The 19,789-nt window shown below is 40.5% G+C and overlaps 2 protein-coding genes across 5 annotated transcripts; one reads left to right on the plus strand and one right to left on the minus strand.

Moving 5' to 3' along the window:
* Positions 1-11,601: 11,601 nt before the first annotated feature.
* Positions 11,602-14,447, minus strand: LOC145076950 (putative late blight resistance protein homolog R1A-3). The gene has a single exon (XM_079022744.1). The coding sequence runs from the start codon at positions 14,348-14,350 to the stop codon at positions 11,669-11,671; it is 2,682 nt and encodes an 893-aa protein (XP_078878870.1). The 5' UTR covers positions 14,351-14,447; the 3' UTR covers positions 11,602-11,668.
* Positions 14,448-14,933: 486 nt separating this feature from the next.
* On the plus strand, positions 14,934-17,265 carry LOC145075190 (uncharacterized). Of its 4 annotated transcripts, XM_079021495.1 has the most exons (4): positions 14,934-15,152; positions 15,927-16,321; positions 16,397-16,890; positions 16,974-17,265. In XM_079021495.1, the coding sequence occupies exons 2-4, from the start codon at positions 15,940-15,942 to the stop codon at positions 17,244-17,246; spliced, it is 1,149 nt and encodes a 382-aa protein (XP_078877621.1). In that variant the 5' UTR covers positions 14,934-15,152; positions 15,927-15,939; the 3' UTR covers positions 17,247-17,265. The 4 variants fall into 4 exon arrangements, with proteins under 4 accessions (XP_078877621.1, XP_078877619.1, XP_078877618.1 ...); XM_079021493.1 differs by having other exon boundaries at positions 14,935-15,152; positions 15,873-16,890; XM_079021492.1 differs by having other exon boundaries at positions 14,935-15,152; positions 15,927-16,890.
* Positions 17,266-19,789: the final 2,524 nt, after the last annotated feature.

Below are 19,789 nucleotides of genomic sequence, written 5' to 3' on the forward strand. Positions count from 1 at the left end.
ACTCATAACTCCTTCGTCTAACGTCCGTTTTCGTCTATCTTTCTGTCGTTGCACTATTATCGATGAGATATTCAATTCTCATTTAGATCACTAAGGATAGATATCTATCTACCTTAAATTCACTATTTACGTCGCGCTGGGTCGCGCTAGGTCGTGCCGGTTCTGTCGCGAAACTTCGACATGTCATAACTTCTTCGTTATAACTCGGATTTTGGCGTTCTTTATATGCACGGAAACCTTGTGACATATACTAAAACTTGGTTAAGATTAATCCTTCTAAATAATCTTCCATCAAAAAGTCATTTTTGATGCTTATTGTCTCTAAATTGACTAGCCCTAATCTACGGGCGTTACATCTATGAAGTAAGGGAGCAAGGTGTCGACTTTATACCTCAAAATGACTGCAACAAAAGAGGAGGTTTTGGATCTAAAGCCTTCCTTCCAATCAAGCCACCTCAAACTTCAAGCTCCTTCTAAAGAACACCAAGAAATCAGTCTTCAATCTCACTTACACTCAAATATGGGAGATGATGCGCGAAAATAGGGTTTCTGGACAGAGAGGACTGGTAAGGAGACCATCCAAAGGGTATAAGGCCTTTAAATAGGGTGCAACACCATAAAAATTAGTGTTTCTCATTTAGCCGCCAACTCGTCGAGTTTTCCTCACCAACGTCGAGTTGAGGCCATCAACTCGATGAGTTCCAAGGAAAACTTGTCTTTTGAATAATAAATCTCATACCTGGGAATCAGGATGTTACAAATCTCTCCCACTTGGACTAGGCTTCGTCCTCAAAGCCTGCTACAGTGAACAAATATGGCTAATGCTCCCGCATCTCAGCCTCCGGCTCCCAGGTCTACTTGGATCACCTCCGATGTTGCCACTGTCCCTTTACCAAAGGTACCCCATTGCTATGCGAAACCTTTACCTTCCTTTCTATAATGGCTACCAACCTCTCGAAATAGTTCAGGCGCTCATCAACCTGAATATCACTCAAAGATACCACTGCATCCTCGTCTAAAACACACTTCCGCAACTGCAAAACGTGGAAAGTGCTATGAATCTAACTGAGCTCCTCCGGAAGATCCAATCTATAAGCAACCTTGCCAACCCTGTCAATAATCCAAAATGGTCCAATATATCGGGGGCCCAAATTCCCCTCTTCCTTAAGCGAATCACACCTTTCTAAGGTGAAACCTACAGCAACACCATGTCACCGACCTGAAACTCCAACTCAGATCGGCATCGGTCGGCATAGCTCTTCTACCGACTCTGTGTAGTCTGCAGTCTGCCTAATCTGCTAGATCATATCGGTAGTCTATAGAACCACCTCGGTCCGACCTAAGACCCTATGGCCCACCTCGCCCCAACCGACTGGGGTGCGACATCTCCGCCCATACAAAAGCTTGAAAGGCAGAGCACCAATGATTGAATGGAAGTTGTTGTAGGAGAACTTTGCGAGAGGTAGATAGGAGTCCCAACTCCCGTCAAAATCAATAACGTATGCTCGCAACATATCCTCGAGAGTCTGAATGGTCTGCTCACTCTAGTTGTTGGTTTGCGGATGATAAGTTGTGCTGAAATGCAGCCTCGTGCTGAGTTCCCCATGAAACTTCTGCCAAAACCGGGAAGTGAACCGTACATCACGGTCTGAAACAATAGAGATCGGAACCCCATAACGAGCAACAATCTCGTGGATATACACATCGACCAACTTCTCGGCCGACGAGATCTCCCGAATTGCTAGAAAGTAGGCACTCTTGGTCAATCGGTCCACGATGACCCAAATAACATCAAAACCCTTTTCTATCTTTGGTAACCTAGTGATGAAATCCATCGAAATCTGCTCCCATTTCCATATTGGAACCTCCAGAGGCTGCAGCTTTCCATGCGGCCTCTAATGCTCAGCCTTGACCATCCTGCAGGTTAAGCATCTCTCACTGTACCAAGGTATCTCTCTCGTCATGCACAATCACCAATAACTCAATCTCAAATCCCAATACATCTTGGTGGCCCCCGGGTGAATAGAGAAACGAGACTTATGAGCCTCCTCCAGCACAATCTGTCTGACCTGACCAGACACAAGATCCCATATCCGACTGCAACGAGTCAACAAACCATGACTATCCATAACAAATTTGATAATCTCACCCCTGATCCTCTCAATCTTCCAATTCTCCTCTTGTACACCTTTAGTCTGAGCCTCACTAATCAAACCCACAAGTGGAGAATCCATAGATATCCTCATACATGTCACCAGAACAGAAGATCCAATCGACTTGTGGCTCAGGGGATCCGCCACCACATTTGCTTTACCGAATGGTAAAGGATCTTGCAGTCATAATCCTTGACTACGTCCAGCCATCTGTGCTACCTCATGTTCAGGTTAGGTTGATCCATAATATGCCTCAAACTCTTGTGGTCCGTGTAGATAGTACAATAGACCCTATAAAGGTAATGTCTCCAAATCTTGAGGGTGAAAACCACCGCCCCCAACTCAAGATCATGTGTGGGATATCTCATCTCATGCGGCTTCAACTGCTGCGAAGCATAAGCTATCACTCGTCCTCTCTACAAGAGGACTACTCCTAAGCCGGTGATGGACGCATCACCGAAAAGCACAAAATCCTCGACTCCCTCAGGGAGGGTCAGAACTGGGGCCTTGCAAAGTCTCTGCCGGAGGGTCTCAAATGTTGATTGCTGCTCAGGGCCTCACCCGAAATACACCCCTTCCTCGTCAGACGAGTGAGGGGTACTGCAATCTTGGAGAAGTCCTGAATAAACCTCCGATAGTACCCTGGCAAACCCAGAAAACTCCGAATATCCGAGGGAGACTTCGAAACCTCCCACTACATCACTGCCTCGGTTTTGGCTGGATCGACCAAAATCCTATCTTGGTTAATGAGGTGTCCAAGGAAATGAACCTCTCGCAACCAAAACTCACACTTTAAGAACTCAGCATAAAGTTGTTCTCGCCTCAAAACCCCCAGAAGCTCGCGAAGATGCTCCTCATGCTGCTCTCTGGTCTTGGAATACACCAAGATATCATCAATAAACACGATAAACGAACGATTGAGCATCAGCCTGCATACCTGATTCATCAAAATCCATAAGTATCGCAGCGCGTTGGTGAGCTCAAATGGCCTCACCACGAACTCGTAATGCCCATAACGAGTCCGGAACGTGGTCTTCTCCACGTCCTCCTCCCTCACCCTGACCTAATGGTACCCATACCTCAGATCAATCTTGGAGAACCATGATGCTCCCTGCAACTGATCAAAGAGATCATCAATCTACGGAAGGGGATAACGGTTCTTCACCGTTAACTAGTTCAACTCCCTATAATCGATGCGCATCCAGTGTGAACCATCCTTCTTCCTGACAAATAGAATCGACGCTCCCCACTGATAACTGCTCGGATGGATGAACTGCTTGCCTAGCAGCTCCTGCAGCTGAGATGAAAGCTCTTGCATCTCAGGTGGTGCCAATCGGTACGACGCCTGGTCAATAGGGGCCGCACATGGCATAAGGTCGATCCTGAACTCGACCTGCCTCTCAGGAGGCACACCAGGCAACTCCTCCAGGAATACATCAGCAAACTCCCTGTCAACTGGAACATCAACAACCGACACCTGATCCCCAACCCGGGTGTCTACCACATAAGCCAAGTAACCTGCACAGACATGCTGAATATACTGTTGAGCCTTGGCTGTCAAACAAAACCCTGAACCTAACCTGTTTCCCTCTCCATAAACAACCAGTTCTCCCCCACTTGAGGTTCAAACTACCACACGCTGACCCTCGCAATCGATCATGACACCTAAACGACTCAGCCAATCCATACCCACGATCACGCAGACATCCCCTATGGGAATAAGAATCAAATCGATCGGAAAGGATACCCCGAGTATCTCCATAACGCAACCCTGATAGACCGAAGAAGCAGAAAACCCGTGTTCGTTGGCGATAGAAACTCACAACGGACACTCCAACTCCCCAATGGGCAAGGCAAACTCCCTACTAAAAGACTAAGAAACAAAGGACCGACTCGCACCCGAGTCAAACAATACTAAAGCAGGCAAGGAGTTCACTAGAAATGTACCTACCAAAGGTACAAAAAAATGCGCATAAAACAAACATAATCAATAAGATAAGGGATAAAACATACTAGTCGCAACATCTGGTGTTGTCCTGGCCTCCTCGACAATGAGCTAGAAAGCACAACCTCGAGCCCTCGAGGGCTCTGCCCTTCCCTGACTCCCGTTAGTAATCCTCAAACTAGCCGGTGCTAGAGCCTGCGTTGGTTAGGTAGCTAACAAGGGACATTGGGCCTTCATATGGCCCACCTGATCACAATGGTAACAAAGTCTGATGCCCGAAGTTGGAGTCTGCTACCGACAATCCCTTGCAATGTGGCCCTGTTTGCCATGGTTGTGGCAACCCGAAGAAGACTGACGAACACCATCATGTACCTTGCCGCACTTCCTACAAGTGCAACCCCTCTGACTCCCCGACCTGAAGTCAGCGGCCCTGAACCGCTTGGGCGCAGGCTACAACTGCGCTGGGGCCGGTCTCGACTCACGAGTCTACAACTCAATCTCAATCTCATGCCTCCTGGCAGCCTCCTGCATCTTCAACAATGAATCGTAGCGCTAAGTAGAAACAAATTGCCTGATCTCCATCTTAAGTATGCTCAAGTAACGGGTCATTTGAGCCTGCTCTGATGTAACAAACTCAGGGTAGAACATAACTCTCTTTGTGAGCATCTTGGTGATCTTCGTCACCGTCTCAGAACCCTGTCTCAAATCCAGATACTCCTGTGCTAACCTCTCACGCTCAACCAACGGGACATACTAGAAACAAAACATCTTAGAAAACTGCTCCCATGACACAGCAGCTCTCTGCTCAACAAAATAAGAACTAGTAGCGAGCCTCCACCAATCCTTCGCTCCGGACCTCAGAAGGTTCAGAGTGCACCTGACTTTTGGTCAGCAGGGCATGAACAAGTGAAGAAACAACCCTCCACATCAGATAGCCACCTCATGGCTATAATCGGGTCCTGAACTCCATCGAAAGTCGGGGGATTCGTATTGTCGAAATCCTGATACTTAAAGACCCACCCTATCCCAACACTACAGCCACAACGGCTGTAGAGGCTGCAGGAGCAGCCGTCTCAGAGATGGTTGCATAGCGATCATCAAAGAACTCCATCATCGCGGTCTTGATAGGCCTGAACATCTCCGAAATTTGACCTCGGACAATAGCAACTACCTCCTCGCGAATGATCTCCCTGACGTGGTCCTTTGACAACACTAGCTCACCCTGTTTGCCCGCTCCTGATCCCGATCCGGATCCGATCTCAACTCGTCTCGTAGTCACCATACGGAAAATACACCAGGAAGATATCAGATAATCCACATATCAGATGAAACACATGCCATACCAAGGGAGCCAACTCCCATCAAAGCCCTAGGGGTTGTGACTTCCTTGTTACACGTACGGGTCCTGTGTTTTTAGTAGTACGGGCTCATACTGCCTTCCACACCTACCCGTATTTGTCTCAAAGGATCATCACAACTACCCTACCAATACCCGCACACTAGCATACTAAAACACTTTATCCTCGCTTCCTAGAGGAAGACTAAACATAATGCGACTGGTCGGTTGACCCCACACAACTAACCCTACCACAAATTGCCACACGACCCTCCATTGGTGCCAGATAACTATCGCATGAACACTATCACATACTACACAACTTAAAAAAAATTTAGGCTAAAAGATTCCATCCTACAACGGTTGGACTCAGACAAGAGCTGCACAGCAGGACCAAATCCCTTACCCTAAGGTCATTTAACTCATGTAGTATGTGACTTAGCGCATTCACTCAATAGTTAGCTCACACACGAAAGAGTCATACAACAATCAATAAGGCATTCTACAAGAGATAATGCATCATATATCAGGAAATTCCATCATACGATTCTTGAAGATCCCTATCCTATTACTAGCATGTTGTTCTAACATATCACAACATAATCTCAAAATAGTTGTGTAGTGATTTGGGGTCTACTTATTGGCTCCGACTGATCGTACACATCGCATCCTCGTTGCCTATTTTGAAAACCATTTGAAAATTGTTTTTTTTAACTTTTTCCTTAGTTTGAGACTGGATTCACACAAGTATTCTTCCAATTTACTCAAACCAAGGCTCTAATACCAACTTCTAACACCCATAAAATTCATGAAAAATTTAAACTTTTAAAACCAATCCATAAACATCATTGTTTACGAAAATAGTTTTCAAAACATGTTAAATATCAGGGTTTTCCCAAAATCATAAATCAAAACAAGAGGAGGTGCACAATCACGCTTTCGCCTTCCCACGATTATCTGAAGTACCTGAAACATAACCCAAAACTGTAAGCCCAAAGCTTAGTGAGTTCCCCCCAAATACCAACACAACAAATAACACATTGTGACATCCCCAATTTCACGGCTAGAATAGACCGATTTGTTTCTGCTTTGTTTTTAAAATCAGAGTAATCTTTTACAGAAAGCAGTTGCGGAATTTGTTCCCAAAACAAAATATGATAAAATTTATCAAAACATTTCTCAAAGAGAATGTATTTTCATTAAATAACAAAATCTCAAGATGTCATGTTCCGATACAGACCAAAAGCATAAACAATACAATACAGACCTTACAACAGTTATTTATAACTACTGGTCTATAATCCAAAATCTCTCGTCAAGTCATCCGACTTATACTCTTGTGTCGTTACCTGTAATGCAAAGAAGACTGAGTGGGACAGGCTTGGGAGCCTGGTGAGCAGATATGATTTTCAACCCACAATAATATAATTATTATATTTAATCATCAAACAATCAACCCAATTACCCATCCCGATTATCTTCTTTATTTCTTAAGGTTTTACCCTAAGAATCGACTATCCTTCTTTCATTCGTTCCAAATGATTGACCTAAGGAATTGGCACAAATTCCATTGTTGCCTGAGGTTCCTATAACAAACACTAAATCCATAGCTGCCAAGGTTCATCTATACAGTACTAAATCCATAGCTGCCAAGGTTCATCTATACAATACTAAATCCATTGCTACCAAGGTTCATCTACACTGTACTAAATCCATAGCTACCATCGTTTTATTATAAGGCACTAAATCTATAGCTGCCAGGGTTTTTAGACTACACTGGTGAACATCAAGTCCACAACACCTACAAGTTGCGAGCTTGCTAGTGTTCCACATGACTGTCTAGAATAGTTTGTGGTTGTCATCCCTACTCTGATGAATGACAGGGGCCATCGTTTGGGTAAAGGTTTCACTCTTTTTTCACCTGTCACCCACATCTCATGATCTATATCATCTTTCGTCTCATCCTCAAACTCATCTTTCATTACACACCAACTATATCATCTACCCATGTTCTACCCAACATATTTGTAGATATAAATTACATATATGGTCTAAATCATTTAAAAACCTGTATAAAACATTCATTCAACAACCATCTCAAGTAAACAAACAACGTATAAACACATAACACGTATTTCATAGCAAATACTTCATATCTATGCGGTAGAAGAAAGTAACTACACACTCACTTGATAAGACGATTATCGGACAACACCTGGTCTCTTAAAACAATCGTTTCCGATGAAACCGGGATGTTTTCTCCAAAATCGGGCTTCTCGCGGACAAAGTTTCGGCTCGAAAACTCTTTTTCTCGGGATCTTCGGAGCTTCGGGACTCGCTTCGGGTCTCGGGATGATACCGACACTTCGGGGGTATAAATTGCATGTAAATCGAGGTAATACGGGGGAGAAAGAGAGAGAGAGAGAGAGAGAGAGAGAGAGAGAAGAAACTTGGAAACCAAACTCGGTTGCACTTGTGATCTATTTATAGTGCTGAAGTCTGCCGCGAACGCAGGGTGTTCCCCGAATGCTAGGTGTTCCCTTCGAACGCGGTGCGTAGGAGTGGGGTTCCGATCCTATCCCTTATCCGCTGAGTCAGGATTGATGTGGCCACTCCGGAGCCAAGTATTGAACGCATTCCGTTCCCCAATTGGACGCAGGGTGTTCCCTCATTGGGATGTGTGCCTCGAACTTCAGAAATTCATAACTTTCGCATACGATCTCTGTTTTCGATATTCTTTATATCCACACGTAGGTAAGACTATGCTCTACAACTCTCGTTTAGACTCCGTTGGCTAATTTTGAATTTATTTTTATTATATTATTTTTAGTAGACCAGGACATGAAAACTCCGTTAGAAATTCATAACTTCTTCATCTGACATCCGTTTTCATCTGTCTTTCTTCCGTTGCACTATTATCGATGAGATCTTTGATTCTCATTTAGATTCTTTCGGCTAGAAACCACTCGATCTCATATTCGAACTTTGGGCTGCATACCGCTCAGCTGAAACTTAGAAAAATTATAACTTCCTCATACGAAGTCAGATTTGGATGTTCTTTTTATGCATACTCTCGGTTTAACGTATTTTACGACTTTCGTTTAGATCACTAAGGCTAAATATCGCTCTATCGTAAATTCACTATTTATGTCCTACAACGTCATGCCGAATCTGTCGCGAAACTTTGACAGCTAATAACTTCTTCGTTATAACTCGGATTTCAGTGTTCTTTATATGTATGGAAACCTTGTGACATATACAACCACTTGGTTAAGATTATTTTTTCTAAACACTCTTTTATCAAAAAGACATTTTTGACGCATATCGTCTCTAAATTGACTAGCCCGGATCTACGGGCGTTACACACATATACAATAACAACATGCGATGAGTCCACAGCTAACAAACTGGATTGCCCCTAAGTCCACAACATAAGTCTGGCTTGCCCATTTGGCCCAAAGCTTATGTCTAGCTTGCTCCCTGACCAGATCAGTCCCCGGAATGAATACCACTAAGCCCTTAGCACGAGTCTGGCTTGCCCTTGTCGGCCCTCAGCTCGTATCTGGAACGCGCATGAGCTCTCAGTATGAGTCCAACATGCTCTCTCCGGTCCTCAACTCATATCTAGATTGCTCCAGGGTTTGTTGGCTACCGCATAGAGCAGTAAAACCTTAACCCAACCCATATAATATGTCGACATATAATAGATAATATCATATACGGATAAATAGACAGTATCACATGTAGTCATACAGGTCTACCAGACTAGCATCTCAAAACTAGCATGCATATATATTCCATACTCTACATATCAACAATATCAGGTTATCAAACCAATGGGTCGGCCTTGGTGCCTTCGACCCGTAAGTACAATGTGAAAAACTCACTTTGCAAATTGAGTAGAACTATTGAGGCCCGACTCCAAATCTCAGCTCTCTACACAATACCTAAATCCATCAAATGGTCTAATTCCATCAGAATTCCAAAATACTCAAAATACCCTCAAGGTCAAACTTGGTCAAAGTCAAAGTCAACGACCAAGATCAACAATCCATGTTGACCCAACACGCCATGTTTGCTAGAAAACACACTGTGTTTCGATAGCATCCAGACGATCGGGAAAACTCCAGCCAACACACCGTGTTGGCTTGTAAACACGTCATGTTTTCCAGAGTTCCTGCAACTTAAAACATTTAGTTGTTTTCTTCGATTCTAGGGACTCCAAGGCTCAGATCTAGACCCAAATGCTAACAAAAAGGATAAAGTTTCCAACTTTATACATTGGAACTACTCTAAAGGTCCAAAAACCCAACCACGAGGCTTAAAGATTGAAGGGCTTAACCAATAAGCACTAAATCCTTAAAGTCTGAAATCCATCATTTCCAGAAGAGATTCTAGCACCAAAGGTTGTTGCTTTATATTCATGCATGTCTAATGCATGTCTTGAACCCAAAATAGGTCAAAAATGGGGATTTATGACCTACTCTCCATGCATGGCATCAAAACTCGACTAAAGGCCAGACCCAAGACTCTAAAAGGTCACTTAGACTTGGAGATTCATAAAGTTGTTGACTTTATGAGATCCACCCATTCCCTCACTCAAGAGCAGCAAAAAAATGGACAAAACTCAAGATCTAGAAACATAGAGGAATAAAAATCGGATCTTGGACACTTACATAGGTCCAGAAGAGTGCTAAACTAATGTATGGAAGCTTGCTTGATGGATCTTTGCTTCCTTCTTCCACCTTTTTCCTCTTTTTGGTTTAAAAACACTACACTAACTCAAAATGAAAGGGAAAGATGATTAGGGTTTCCTTCAGGGCTTGAGGGGTTAATGGGGGCTGAGGGTGAATGGACCCTAGCCTCCACTTTCCTTTAAATAGGGGGCAAAACCCAGAAAAATTAGGGTTTCATTCACAGCCATCAACACGTCGTGTTCCAAGAGAAACACGTCGTGTTGCCTATATGAAACCCACACCTTTTCCTTAACTAGACACGTCGTGTTGGTGCTATTTCGTGCACCCTTATAGTTTAGCATTTCATTTCGGGCATTTTTTTACACAAAAACCACAAATTTATTTGAATTATGTCAATTATATCCATTTAGCAAGTCAACACCCAACTACATGGATGCCAATGTGGAATGATACATGACAATGTATCATTTTTAGTAAGTTATGTTAGAATGTCTAAGAGCATCCACAATGAGGAGTTCAATGAGAGAGTTGAATGAGATGGCAAGCCGATGTGTCATTCAATGGATGAAACTCCACCATTGTGAGATGCCACATTGGCATTCAATGGATTTGGAGTTCAATGGCCATTGAACTCTTCAATGGGAAAAAGAAAGATTTTAATTCTTAAATATTTACTAAAAATTATATTTTATAACATTCTATTAAACTTTGTAGAGTTCAATGCATAATAGGAAAAAATGTTAGAATTGTATGAATTGTAGAAAGATGATGTGGCAATCTATTGAACTCTATGGAGTTCAATGCACTGTGGATGCCCTAAATGTTGTTTGATTCCCTTTCAAATGTCTGAAACCCTTTGATTGCTCCTCAAAGCTCGATGATTAGAATTACGATCAAACCTTAATAAATTGTTTCCTTGTTTTTATTAGGTGGCTAGCTTTAATTCTGTAATAAAAGCCAAATCATCAAGTTAACCGGGTATACGGTCTTTATGAGGTAAAATGGTCATGATATTAGGCTAGACGGAGTGGGTGCGGGAAAGGGGTGAGGGAAGCTTCCCTCACTCCTGCACATCACTCCGTAGGTGAGGGAAAGAAACGCGGGAAAAGAAGTGGGGGGAGGGGGTGCCGCACTCTCTCTCCTCATGCTATTGGCCAGTTTTTTTTTTCTTTTTTCTTTTTATCTTTTTTAATATTTATAAAATTATATACCTACTATAAAAATATAAAAAAAATATATCAAAATTCATGGTTGTTAATTCCCTACAAAATGAGTATAATATATGTATGAAATATATTAAAAAAAAGTGAGGGAAGGGCTTCCCATCCATTTCTTGGCTTTTAGGTGAGGGAAAGAAAAGTGAGGGAAAGAGGGGTATGGCTCATCAAAAATGAGGGAAGAGTCCCTCCCACACCCTCCGGTCTTAGATATTGTAAAATGTAAAATGGTCATGATAGTAGATATTGTAAAACTGTCTATGCAATCGCCTTATTATTGCTATAAGAGCGAGCTGAATACAGCCATGATATAATAAAAATTATTCATAATAAGGGTCTCCCTCAAAGAAAACTTCCTGTGGAGCAGTGTCAACGAACTTGACATGGATGTCATAGTTTCCCATTTCACGTTGCTTTTCTTGAATTTCATTAACAGACCTGAGTACCAAAGAGTTTGAGTCATCAATCTCAATATGCTCAAGTGTAGAGATGTCTCCTATTTCTAGTGGAATTTCCTTAAGATTTTTGCATGTTCTCACCTCTAGTTTCCTGAGCTGGGGGAAGTTCATGCTAGAGGCTTCCCACAATTGGATGTTCAGATTCTCTAATTTCAGGAATTTTAGTTTGCGAAACTGCTCATCACCAGTAACCCACTGATTTCCCTCAAACGAAGAGTCTAGTAACTTGAGAACCTCAAGCTTAGGTAAGAGTCGAATCTTTGACATATAAGTCCAAGGAAGACGTAACCCTTTTAAAGTAAGCTTTTTCAAGGTTTCTGGCAACCTGACTGGATTCACTAGAGGTGATGGATTATCAATGTACTCCACGTCCAACGCTTCAAGATGAGTTAACAAGGCAAAGTTAAGGAATGCATGATCTCTGAATGTCCCAGAAACAGAACATGCAAGTTTCTTTATATTCGGAAAAGATCGCATCAAATTTTGATCTCCAACAGCTAATCTTACCCTTGACAGGGTTTGCAAGTTGCATAATACATAAGAACGGGAATCAATAGAGATGGTCCTTTCACTCCATAAATGCCTAAGATCCACCATATTCTCCATATTTAGATCCATGGAATCAAAAACCTCCCCTTTCAGAATGAGAGTTTGAAGGTTCCAGAGATTGCGAACTGAGAATGAGTAGTCGTCGTTCGGGCGCCAAACTGCTAGGTACCTTAAATGAATTAGTATGAATATGTCACTGAGATCGGCCAACCGAATATTTAGTATATCCAACACCCTAAGTAGTAAAAAGGAAGGAACCCACCTTGTAATTTCAAATCTCATGAATGGGTGAGTGTTAAAAAAACACAAAATTGATCGCATGTGTGTGGTACAATCATCTGAATTATATATCTCACATAAAACTTTATAATCTGCGAATAGACGGTGGTGTTGCTCCTTTATGCTGGAAGTAAAATAAGATGAACGATAGCCATATGAGAGATCTATTTTCTTAATAAAGAACTTCTCTTCAGAAGCTTTTATCAAGCATAGCTCTCTCAAAATATCATGCATACGACATGACTTGATTCCACCATCAGACCTTCTATTGACAACAATCAACAGATTTCTGTCAACAAGATCCATGAGGTAATCCTCAGCTTGTTCCTCCAAGCTTCTTTCAGCTGATTCTTTAATAAACCCTTCAGCCATCCATAAGCGGATCAACCTCCATACTTGGATTTCACAGTCTTCCGGAAAGCCGCCAGCATAGAGAAAGCAATTTCTCAAATGACGTGGTAGATGGTCATAACTAAGAGCTAGTGTATCTAAGCATCCTTTAGGGTCCTCGACAATGTGTGAACTCACACTTTCAGCAACTTTCTCCCACATATCTTTACTCTTCTCTCCGTTTTCCAATACACCTGCCATCACAACCAATGCAAGTGGCAATCCTCCACACTTTTTAGCTATATGTTTCCCTGCTTCAATCAAACTTTCAGGGCAATCATATCCCCTAAAAGTCTTCTTATGCAACAGCTCCCAACTTTTCTCTTCGTTTAAACATTGTAGATGGTGAGCAAAACCGCTTGCAAGCCTTGCATGGCATGCAACTTCTGTAACTCGAGTGGTTATCAAGATTCTACTTCCAGTCTTATCATCTGGAAAATAGAGTCTCAGATCATCCCATGCTGTGGCACTCCACACATCATCAATCACAATCAAATATTTCCTACCCTTTAAGCTCTTGTACACCATTTCACAGAGTTTAAATTCAGTAGTTTCTTCATGAACAGGTTTGCCAATTGATGCCAATAATTCTATCAACAGATCTCGTTTTGCATAAGTTTCAGAAACAGTAATCCACCCACGTACGCCAAAATAGTATACAACATACGGATCATTGAATATTTTGGTAGCTAAAGTTGTCTTACCTACTCCGCCCATACCCACAATCGAGATGAAGTCTAGATGCTTTCCGTCTCTGGTAAGTCTGTCCATTATTGACAGTGCATCATCATCGAAGCCCACAATGACTTGTTCATGTTGATGCTCTGTTTCACATGGGTTCACTTTGTGGAACGAAGTTTCAGAAACTTGTGGGCTAATTTCACTTTGAGAGTACTCCACATGGTGCTGGATAGTGTTATTATTATGACTCATCTCTTCCCCGATAGATTTTAAGTCTTCCAAAACATCTTTAAGGTGCAAGGGGCAATCAACGACATTAGAACGCATACTAATGAAGAATAAGTTCTGCTTGAGGATGGCAGTGGATATGAATGTATCAATTATGTTTTCAGCTTTGTGTGCTACATCCATAAGTCTTCTTTTCCAGTTAATTTCAATCTCGTCAACCTCACGGAATGGCTCTTCATCATTGTTGATCATGTTATTGAAACCAGATTCAATAAGGTAGTCAAGTTCCTCATAAAATAGTTGGATTTCTAACATTCTGGCTTGGATCAGTCGGTTGCTTGCGATCAATTTGTTACTGCTATCGTAAATTAACCTCTTCAAGTTCCCTAAGAACACATCCAGTCTTGTGATTGCCATTTCTCAAGTCTGCTATTGTGATTTGTGAAGAAGATAGGTTTAGATGAGTGGAGACTTGTTGATTTCAATCAAGTTGCGAGGGTGGTGAATGTCATTGGTTCTGACTTACGTAGGGACTTGGACTGTAGTTACATTGGAATGATCATTATTTGGAATGGCTCTTCTGCCTGTCCTTTTGTCATACGAGTATTTTGTCTAATGGAATGATACTTTCAATAAATTAAGTTTAATAAATATAAAGTTATTATAAGAAAAAAAAAAGGTTTTATTTATAGAACTATATATATTGAACTTCTGTAGAGTTTTATGAATTACAAGAAAAAAAATATATTAGAGTTAATTGTATGGGAACTGGAATGAAGTGTTTAAGAAATGAATTTTTGACCATTTAATGTAGTCTTCTAGACTTTTAATGAAAAAATTGTCTTCTCAACTAACAATAAATAGTCTTTAAGGCATATATTCAAATGTCATTTTCTTCGTTTTATCAAAATCAAAACTTTTAATAGACATTAATAATCAAAGATGAATTATTAATAGCATTGAAGGCTCCATACCCCATGCCCATATCTGATCCTATCCGAACCGTTGTCCTCTACCCGCTCGATTCAAAACGAAACGCCTCTCTCATCTTTTTTCAACACAGTCAATGTGGAGCTGATTTCGCGGGGTTTTCTTTCGCCATCGAATCACAAGGCGATTCCTCCGATTTACAACCATCTGCTATGATTTCTACGCCATTCAAAAACTATAAGAAGGATCATCTTATCGCAGAAGCAAGCAATCGGTCAACTACAGTAGAGTAAGATCGTTTTCTTCCAACTCCTTTTTGCGTTTATGGCGATCGATTCCTTTCGTAGTTTATAATTCATGTTATGTACATAGAAGAAAGAAACTCCACCTCCTGACGCGTCGAATCAAAGTAGCTTCCTAGGTCCCCTTTCTATTTGTTGATTTCTTTGCTTGCTTTTTAACGTTCTCTTCCTTTCTGGTCTCCATTTCTCTGTTTTGTTGGATCTCGTTTCATGATCATTACGCAGGTAAGTATTATTTTCTACGCTTTAGTTTATTTAGACCTTAGATTATTTGAATTTGTTTTTCCAAAATGTTCATTTCGTCTATCTGTGTTTGATCTTGATCGGTTTCTACTTTCTAGATTCATTGCCCTCCTTCAGGTTGTTGCTTTAAAAGAGAAATCACTATTATAAAGGAGTTATTGCAAGTTTTATATATGTTTTTTAGATAGATTTACGTAATGCATCAATAGTTGCACGTAAGACCACTGTAGCATTTGAATAACTAAATATGAGATGCAGTGTTCATGATAAATGTTTTCTTGTTAACTATGGATTTCAACAGCTCCAAATTAAAAGAATCCTTTGGTGCCTGGTATCTGCTACAGTATTGAACTTGAATCCAGTTAATTGATTATCTTGTTGTTGTTTCTTTAGCATCTCAAGCTATGTGCTATGCTAAATCTCTATGATGTCGATATAATGAACACATACATAAAACTTATCAGATTTTTTCACATAAGACATCCACTGAGACCCTTTCTTGCAACATCTTCCATCAGCCAGCATGAATGAATGAAGACACAAAAACGGGAACAGAAAACCTCAAAAGGGGTGAAGGAGAAAGCTCCATCTTTACAAGAAAACAGGAATAGAGAACCTACAGAATGTTCTAAAATGGGAAACCGGTTACATGTTAGCAAACATCATGAAAGAAAAACAAGTGCCATGGCTTACAAGAACCAGAGGTCAGAAAGTATTGTACATGAAGTTGGTGATCTTGTGAAACACAGTAGCAATCTGCCTAGCTATCTCCAGTGTGAGGGCAAAACTGGAAATATCCAAGAAAAAACTTTTGATTTTGGAGTTCTTGACTGGAACCTTCTACAAAACTGGAAGTCCAACACAAACTGCAATACAAAACCATCAATCTCCATCAATAATCCTGCACAAAAAAGTAAATCACCTAATTTACAAGCTCTTCTACAGCTTAGAATGAAGAATGATATTCCTTTCTTCAAACTTATGGCAGATAGCTCCAATAACATTCTAGTTGCCACTGTGAAAAAGTTACCATCTGGGAAAGACGGTTCAAGTTTGACTTACACATTCTACTCTGTTCATGAAACCAAGAACAAGATTGTTGGGCATATGAAGATTTCTAGTTCTTATCATGCTGAGGTTAGTGGACTAGAAAGAGACTTATTTGTGGAAAGAGAATCAGTATTGTATGATCCTGATTTTGGTCAATCCGAGCTTGCTGCCATTGTTGTCAAGAACACAAGTAAAGAAAAGTATGGAGGTTTAGGGAGATCAAAAAGCACAGTGGTTGTTCTTCCTGGAGATATTCATACATTGCCAAAAAGTGGAAAACCTTCTTCTTTGATTAACAGATGGAAATCTGGTGGAGCTTGTGATTGTGGAGGGTGGGATATTGGTTGTGAGCTAAAAGTTCTTACTAATCAGAGTGAATCAACTGAAATTGTAAATCCATCTACCTCAGATCATATCGATCTTTGTTATCAGGTATTTTTTTTTTTCTTATATTAGCAATGTGCTTATTTTCTTCTATTTTTTTTTTTATAATTTGTAAATGATTATATTTTCAGGGAATGGGGAACAACAATTGTGCTTTTAGTTTGGCTTCACTTGAGAATGGTGTTTACTCAGTGGAATACAATGCATCAATATCTTTGTTGCAAGTATTCTCCATTTGTGTTGCAGTTGTAAGTAGCCAAAAATTAACTCATATTTTCCAAGTTAATCATTTTCAAGATGTATTTGATTTCAGTAAATCCATAATTACAAGACATCGGAAAGTCAAAAGTCAAACCATTGTACATAATAAAATACCACCTGTCTCACCGATTGGGAGGCTATGAATATATTTTTTATTTATCACTTTTGGTTTAATATGGTATGCTTGAAATTTTGAAAATACGACTAGCTTCTGCCATTTTATGCTAGAAGATACTGGCAAATGTTAATAGAAATAAGAGTGTCGGTTTGAATAGAACCTATCAATTTTAAGGAGACAACTTCATTAAATCGAAATTACGCTCATAATTTGTTCCTTGTAGGCTAATGAAACTCTTTTAAGAGGGTGGTATCAATTTTGTTTCGTTGTTAAGGTTATTAGTTTTATGTGACGAATATCCTGCCGAATTGGGGTAAAAAAGGATTTTATGGAAATTGTTTAAGACCTATGGGGTGGTTACTAACTTACTAGTGTTCGTAATTGGTTTGGGGAACTTTTACCATGGCTTTTGATACAACAAATTGTTTCCACTTATTAACTCATGTAACCCATATTACAATTAAAAAATTAAATATGTTACGACAATAAAACAAAACTTATCAACTTTAATCAAGGTTGTAAAAAATGTTCAACATTAGCTAGTTGGTGGACTCGTGTTAGGGATTAATTGGCTAGACGAGATTTAGTCAAAGGATTAATCAAAGATCATAAATTGTTAATTCTATTAAATATGACTTATATGATAACAATATCGTTAATAACGTTAATATTATAACAAAGTAGGTTAATATGATTAATACAACATTAATTATTTCTTAAATATTTTTTATTAAGACAACTTTTTCAAAATGTTAAAAATCCGTTGTTTTCTACTATTTCATTCATTATGTAGGCAGTGATTAATTACTAGGTGTATTCTAGTCGGTTGGGTAGCACTTATGGACTAATCGGAAATTAATCGGGACCTAGTCGAGATATTTACAATACTGCATTTAATAAATATGGTTTAACATCGTCAGTTACTTTTTTATATTGCAAATCCCTCTCCATGTGGACGAGTTGTAGGGGTTTGTGGGTGGTATGCGAGTAATCAACACTTGAATCACTAGAACATATCATTATTTCAAAAATTCAGTTCTACAAGGAGAACTAGAACACAAAGATCAACTCTCTTTAAAGGAGAACGAAATCGAATACATGTTACAATAATCTCATTCTAATTTACACAATGCCTCACAACAACCCTCACCTATTATACTCTCAATCCTAGCAAAAGATGAGAAAACTGATGAATTAATTTGGAATAAAAGTGTAACGACCCAATTTTCAAAAGAAAATTTTCATTTTTAAATAATCAAAACATTTCCAATAAACCACAGAATCTCAAGAACAATTGTTTTCAAATTCATAACATCAACAATTTTATTTCAAATATCAAAGTGTCCCATAAAAACGCCTGAGAGAGTGCATGACACGCCATCAAACCTTGTTCTTGCCCTTAGGCTCAAAAGTACCTGAATCAATTAAACAAACTGTAAGCTAATGCTTAGTGAGTTCCTCAAAGCATATCCCACACAATCCACATAATCACATAATCCATATTAGCTATAAAAGCTACATAAACCATGTAAGTCATGCATACAACATATAGGGATGCCCTGGAAACCCTCTAGGGTCTTAATCTGGGTGCCTCAGGAACCCCCCGAGGTCTTAGCCTAAGGATGCCCTGGAAACCCTCCAGGGTCTTACTCCGGGTGCCTCGGAAACCCCCCCCCCCCCCCCCCCAAAGGTTTTAGCCCAAGGATGCCCTGGAAACCCTCTAGGGTCTTACACCCAAATGACTAAGGAATCCCCCGAGGTCTTTACTAAGGATACCTTGGAAACCCTTCAAGGTCTTACACATAAGTCCCTCGGGAACCCCCCGAGGTCTTTACTAAGGATGCCTTGGAAACCCTCCAAGGTCTTACACATAAGTGCCTCGGGAAGCCCCCAAGGTCTTTCATGCGAGTATCACAAATAACTAGCATACTACATATCCCATAACCAACTAGCATATCACATAACAAATAATGGGCCGACCTTGGTGCCTTAGACCCATTGGTATGGTGAGGAGACTCACCTCTCAAAAATGTTGAACTGATAAGATAAGATCAGATAAGTCCCAACACGTAGCTCCAACTCAACTGCCTACAATCATCATGTGACTAGCTTGTCAAAATCCCGAAATACCAGAAATACCCTTATGGTCAAACTTGGTCAACCATGGTCAAAGTCAAGGTCAATAGTCCATGTTGACCCGACTCGTCGAGTGCATCTAGCAACTCATCGAGTTCCTCCAGTGTTCCGAAAACCGGGGAAAACCCTAACCAACTTGCCCAGTTACTCGTCATATCGAAAATGGGAAAAACTTGATCCAACTCGTCGAGTTATCTTATCAACTCGTTGAGTTTACTCTGCAGACCGAAAACGAGAAAACCCGATCCAACTCGTCGAGTTGTTGGTGCGACTCGTCAAGTTTTCCCTTATCTCAACATAACCAGTCCCTTCCAGTCGAATCCAAACCTCCAAACTACAGATCCAGTCCCTTAAGACCGAAATACCACGTAAAGTTGCAAATTTTATGTGCATGCATGGCCTCAAATGGCTAAAACACTAAAGATAGGGTTC

This window comes from Lactuca serriola, chromosome 9, assembly GCF_051521515.1.
Source record: "Lactuca serriola cultivar US96UC23 chromosome 9, Lser_US96UC23_V15, whole genome shotgun sequence".
Taxonomy (NCBI): Eukaryota; Viridiplantae; Streptophyta; class Magnoliopsida; order Asterales; family Asteraceae; genus Lactuca; species Lactuca serriola.